The 6,481-nt window shown below is 48.7% G+C and overlaps 1 protein-coding gene across 1 annotated transcript; it reads left to right on the plus strand.

Annotated features, from left to right (window-relative positions):
• Nucleotides 1–645: 645 nt before the first annotated feature.
• On the plus strand, nucleotides 646–6,196 carry MCL1 (MCL1 apoptosis regulator, BCL2 family member). The gene is made up of 3 exons (XM_044991499.1): nucleotides 646–1,285; nucleotides 3,639–3,886; nucleotides 4,464–6,196. Exons 1-3 carry the CDS (start codon nucleotides 676–678, stop codon nucleotides 4,578–4,580), a joined length of 975 nt encoding a protein of 324 aa, XP_044847434.1. The 5' UTR covers nucleotides 646–675; the 3' UTR covers nucleotides 4,581–6,196.
• The last annotated feature ends 285 nt before the right edge of the window (nucleotides 6,197–6,481 follow it).

Below are 6,481 nucleotides of genomic sequence, written 5' to 3' on the forward strand. Positions count from 1 at the left end.
CTGACGGATGGTTTGAAGCGAGGCCTGTAAGCGGGCTTGTTTGGGACCAAACCTGCAAGGCTGTTAACAAGAACACAGGCGTCGCCTACCACTTTGGTGCTGTTTTTGCTTCTAAATCCTGTTTTTTCCCTCCCACCCCCACAAGTGGAACATTTTATGATCTGGGTTTCTCCTCCCCCCCCCCTTTTTTCCCTTCCTTTTTTTCTTTTTCTAGTTTCAGGATTGATCGATCTGCAGCGGGAACAATTGGAAATTCCATAATTGCCTCCCCCCCCTCTTTAAAATACCCCCCTCCCCGTGCTGGTGCAGCGTGGGGAAACCCACAGGCCTCCAGAAAGTCGCTTCCCCCGCCCGCAGGGGGCGCAAAGCCCGCGAGCCTGGATTGTTCCATCGCTTTCTGGACCCCCCACCCCCTTCCGCGCCCCTCCCCCTGCCCAGACCAGACCCTCCTGGTGTCTCGCCCCCTGCCCCCTTCCCGCTGTCCCTGCCTCCGTGCCCCCCTGCACGCCGCCCCCCCCCCATTCACTCACAGCCGGGCCCCGCCCCCCGATGAGCCACCCATTCATCACTTCCCCTTCGGCCGGCGGGGCCCGCCCCCATCCGCTCGCGCTCGCTATATAACGAGCGGCCCCCGCCCGCCTGCCCCGATTGTCCGACCTGGGAGCAGCCGGCGCCATGTTGGCGTTAAAGCGGAACGCGGTGATCGGCCTCAACCTGTACTGCGGGGGCGGCCCGACGCTGCCCCCCTCCGCGCCGGCCTCCCCCGGCGGCGCGGCCACCCCTCCCGCCCCCGGCGCGCGGGACCCCGGCCCGGCGGCGGAGGGCGTCCGGCCGGCGACGCTGATTGGCGGAGCCTCTTGGGGTTCCAACGGTCCTTCTGAGGGGGCGCGGGCGCTGATTGGCTCCCCCGCCACCCCCCCTTCGCTGGTGGTCGCGGGGCCCCGGCCCGGCCCGCTGTGGCGGCCGGAAGAGGAACTCGACGGCTGCGACCCCGACGCCGAGCGGATGGGCCCCCCGGACGCCGCCGCCGCCGGCTCCCTGCCCAGCACCCCGCCGCCCGCGGAGGACGACGACGACCTGGACGGGCTGTACCAGGACTCGCTGGAGCTCATCAGCCGCTACCTGCGGGAGGCCGCGGAGCTCGGCGGGCCCGGCGGCAAGAAGCTCTTCAAGCGGCTGCTGAGCGGGCCGCGGGGCGCGGGCCCCGCCGCCATGGAGAAGGCGCTGGAGACGCTGCGGAGGGTCGGCGACGGCGTCATGGAGAAGCACCAGATCGCCTTCCAAGGTGAGGGGCGGGGCCGGGCCACCCGGGGAGGGGGCGGGGGGCGGCGGTCTCGCCTTCCAAGATGGCGGCGGGGGGCGGGGGCGGCGGCGGCGGCCTCCTGCCCTTGGCTGCTCCTAGTTGGCCCCGGCTCGGGAGGGGCCGGGCCCCTGGGGGAGCCGGGTTCGGGCTGGAGCCCGGTTGAGGGGAGTTGCGCTTGGCAGAGCTGGGGGGGGGGCACACGTGTTGTGCCCCCCCACTCTGGGGGGTGGGGGGGGCCCTGCTGGTGGCCTGTAGAAGGCAGCGGGTGTTGAGTCACGCTGGGGCCAGGGGGTTTCGGCGTGATCACGGGCGGTGGTTTCCAGCCTGCGCTCCCCGGACCCCGGCAGGGTTGCGGACTGTGTCTAAAGGCCCCTCGCAAGGTTGGCATTGCCCATGAACCGTGGTTTTCAGCCTGTGCTCCCCAGCTGGGCGCCATGCAGCTATTCCAGAGGGGGCTGCACGCACCCCCGTTTGACGCTGGTTTAGGGGGTCCGCGAATGGGACTGGTCTAGGGAATGGAGAGCGAGCCCCGAGAGGCAGGCTCGGGAGTGGGGCTCTCCAGCTGAATGCAGCAGGCTGGGCTGCAGGGCTCTTGGCACCAGTTAGAGGGAATTCTCTACAAAGCTGTTTGGAAAGAATAACCTTCGTTTCTTCAAAAACGAAACTAAACGTTGTTTATCGAGAGGGCGGGGAAAACCCTTTGACTTCTGCAAAACTAGATTGTCACATATTAACCATAGCGGGGTGCAAGAAGTGAGTAAACATGCAAATATATTGTAAATCTTGTCCAAAGGTTAGCCAGTTATGGATTAGACCTCTTCATCTTCTAGGCTGCAGTAAAACAGAAGTACTAGCAAGTATTTATTCAGACTTTTATTTCTATGGCACTATTTTAGCATTTTACACCAGCTTCATCCTTTAATGCTGCACAACAGTCTTAAAATAGCTACAGAAACTTGAATGCTAAAGTCCATGTCCATAGGTGGGTGTCCTGAATCTTCTTGACTTGTAATATTCCAATTTGCAGTTTCTGGCAACCTCTGAAGGTCACATTTTCTTCAGTTCTCTTCTAGTATCTCAAACTTGATTAGTAATAGCAAGAGAATTTCAGTACTACATTAAGCCCTGAGTTTCAGGTTCTATTGAAATGCCAAGCTTTGAAAACTTTTTCATGAAATTTGTGTAAGTCACATGTTACAGTAGTTGCCATAATATGAAGTATCAAAACTCCCACTTTTGAGCAATGCTGTAACTTTTTTCTCTTTTGAAGAGACATCTCAAATAACTTCTAAAATGTAATGAGTCTAAAGTATTTGAGATACCGTAGACTTTCCACAGGGTTATATTTTACTTAGATCAAAGAAGATAAGGACTTTCAGTGGGTTTAGTTCCTTGGGGAATGGAATTCATTAGCCTTTACAGTTGGCATTAAGCCACCTGAATATATTACCTCTTTTATGAGTTTGAGTATATTGCTGGGATAAAAGATTAGTTATCCAAAAATACTGTTTAACTCCTGGTGCTGAATAGGGAACTAATATTGAAGGAGAATCCTGTAAATTTTAACTAATAAGAAATAGTTTCAAATGTCTCTATGTTAATTCATCAAGGGGGGGCCCTGGGGTCAGAATGGTTGGACTTCCTTTTAATAACTAAACTAACATAATAAAGGAGTGACCGTTTTCATAATTGTTCTAACTCACCTAGCCTGTTCAAGGAGTGTCCAAAAGATAGGCTGAAAAGAAACTGGTTTTGTTGTTTGGTGTTCTGTCATTCTGTATCCAGTATCAGAGAGGTAGCCGTGTTAGTCTGGTTCTGTAAAAGCAGCAAAGAATCCTGTGGCACCTTATAGACTAACAGACGTTTTGCAGCATGAGCTTTCTTGGGTGAATACCCACTTCAGTCGGATGCAAGAGTGGAAATTTCCAGGGGCAGGTAAACATAAGGTGCCACAGGATTCTTTGCTGCTTATTCTGTATCCAGTGAGGAGAAGGTTACTGTGATTTGGCTAATACAGAGGTTTTTCCCCAAAGCTTAAGTGCAGTGTCACAGCACTTTCATTTTAGGTCCCTGTCTCAAAAGGATTTACCAAACTAAAATAGCTCATGCTAATATAATTGTGTACTAATGCTTCCAAACTTAATGCCTGCATGCCTGGAGATAATGGCTTTCCCATCTTCCTCTACTCCACTTGGGAGGAAGAATATACCATACTTGTCTAGCCTTTGAGGATATTTTTGCTGGTGTTTATACTACCTATTGTATAGTGTTTGCGGTCACTTAGTGAGTTACTTCTGTAGTCTCAGTGTGTTTTTCTGCTAATCTTTTACTTCAGGGATGCTTCGGAAGCTAGACATCAAGAATGAGGAGGATCTGAAGTCAGTGACTGCCGTTGCAACCCATGTTTTCAGTGATGGAGTAACAAACTGGGGTAGAATTGTGACACTCATCTCTTTTGGTGCCTTTGTTGCAAAACACCTGAAGAGCATAAACCAGGAGAATTGCATCAACACACTAGCAGGGATCATCACAGATGTGCTTGTCAGAGGCAAACGAGATTGGCTAGTTAACCAAAGAGGCTGGGTAAGTGAGAGATTGCAGGGACTGAATGTGGCTAATGAAGTTGTCCATCAGTCTAGTAATATTTACCTATCTCTGACACTTGGTGACACCTATGCTTGTACATGCCTAAGGTATACAGGGTGATTTACCAGTCCAGTTAAAACTACTGGTTGGAGCAGTGCAAGCAGATTATGAATCACTTAATTGGTGTAGTAAACATATGTGGTGCTTTATGGTGGTGCTCTGTACTTAGAGCACTTTCATCCATATATCTGAAAGCCCCATGGACATATCTCCAAATTAAAAATAGGAAACAGAAGGTGCAAAGGTGAATTGACTTGTTCTGTCATACTGTGAGTATTCTGTAATTTGATCCAAATTCCACACTCAATCCACTACACAGGTTCCCTTAATCAGGTAGAATGTACTGAATTGTTTCTGTATTTGGTACAAGTTTGTCATAATTAGTCCCCAGTTGCTGTGCTGGGATGCTGCTGTTATGAGAACTTCATAAAGGCAAACTGCATTGTGGGCCTCTTCCCTTCCCCCCGGAAAAATGGCTAATGTTAGACATTAATAATTCACTTCTTTTTTCCAGGAGGGATTTGTTGAATTCTTCCGTGTAGAGGATCTAGAAGGTAGCATCAGGAATGTTCTGGTGGCTTTTGCAGGCTTTGCTGGACTGGGAGCAAGCTTGGCCTACATGATGCGATGAGCCAGGAATGGTATAAATTACCTAAATGCCAGGTGGACTTGCTCTCCTTTGCATCTGGAGTTACTGAACTGCACACTGCCTACTGAGAGAGAATACCTATGAGACTGTACTTCACAGGAACATAGAGAATAACATCTGGGAATCTCGTTGAGTGACTTCCCCCCCAGAAAGGATAGTATGGTGCAGTCTGACTGAGAGTACCAACAAGAGGATTTTTTTGCTAACGAGAACAGAAAATGAAGCAAGTAATACTGCTTCCTTGAAGAGCCCTGTGAGAGGATGCTAAAAGTATTATTTTCAAGTGCAGTCTTGTCACCTAAGGGGAACAGCTCCTGTTCTGCAAATCAACAAAGCACCAGTGGCTCTTACTCCGGACTACCTAGAGGCTTTTACTAGTTTTGGTATGATGGCTATATGTGGAATGAGTTTCATTTCCGTAGCTCTGAGTTGTGATCATAGCTCACTGGAAATGTGGACTAGGGTCCTGTGGACCCACTGAGTCTCTAAGTTTGTGGCTTGTGTCTTGAGTTAGAAGTGCAAAAAGGTTTGTTCTGGGTATAACCAGATATACCAGCTATGAGTGGAACTTTTGCTGAAATATGCCTACATTCCATCAGCAGTAAAAAGGGGTACAGTCAATCTTGAAAGCTGAGAAGCCTGACCTTACTGTAGCTAATCAACTGTAACAGGCTGTCAGTAGAGCTCCTTAGGCCATTATTTGCCCCCTCTGTTACGACTCCCAAAGAACACATGCAGCTATAAAGAGAGGGAGTGCAGTTGTAAGTATGTAAAAACTTCCCAGGGGGTGGGGAGGCTGTACAGAGAACTTTGTAAATGTCTATAAAACTGTAAAATATGTACATTTTTACAGAGATCTCTTGAGACAGATGGCTTGAGTGAGTCCAAATCACTTTATTGAAATACTATACTTCAGCCCATTGCACACAGCATTTTATTTTTTGCTTTTTACCCGACTTCCACAAAGTGTCTCTTCCTCAGTACTCTAGTAAAACTGCTAGGCTTCTCTGGCAAAGATCAGCTATGTGACTGATTACTGTGTTCCCCATGATGTGCTGGCAACAGCACAAGTGTTCTTTTTATTATTTTATTTTAATCTTTGGGCTATTCCTGACTCTTTAATGGATGGGTGAGTGTTCTGGAAGCCACTGTTGGCTATTTCCTAGTCACGTTTTATTTTGACCTCTTTTTTTAGTCTTGATTCAAAACTAAGCTAATTTGAATGTAAGCATTTTTTTCCAAACTAAATAAAACTAGATTGGATTGAATCTGCAGTTAGCACCATTAATCCATTAATTTGACATAATTCAATCCTTCAGTAGCTACTTCTGGACAGGCTTGCAGGGAGTAATCTGGTGTTTTGTTTTTTTAAACTATGAGCTAGTTGATTCCCTCTCTGGATGCACAATAGTTTCACAGCAAAATTAGATATTGGTCTTCACTGTATAAAATCTTGTTCAGACTGAATTAGGGTTGAAGTGGAAGCTAATGTAAAACAAAGCCTAGACTTTAAACATGGTGCTAGTGTCAGGCTTGCTTGTTTACATAATAAATGAGCATCCTACTCTTGTCAATAAAGTGGTTTTTGTTCACTTCTGCACAGTTAAATCTTGCTGCTGTTCCTCTACCTGGAAGTTAAGGCAATAGCACCACATAACAGTATTTTGTGGCCAAGTGTAAGCTATGACTGTAGTGAACTTTTCTCCCTAATGTGCATGTAATTTCCAGCCTGCTGCTACAGTGGTAGTGGAAGTCTTCAGTTAGGGTATGAATGAATATATGTACATGCCCCAAGTGTTCATGGGCCTGGAGTAGGTCATAGTCCTTGCACAGGGCCATGAGCTCCCTCTTACCATAGCGCTATCTCTACTTGCATCCAGCTG

Source organism: Mauremys mutica, chromosome 17, assembly GCF_020497125.1.
Source record: "Mauremys mutica isolate MM-2020 ecotype Southern chromosome 17, ASM2049712v1, whole genome shotgun sequence".
Taxonomy (NCBI): domain Eukaryota; kingdom Metazoa; phylum Chordata; order Testudines; family Geoemydidae; genus Mauremys; species Mauremys mutica.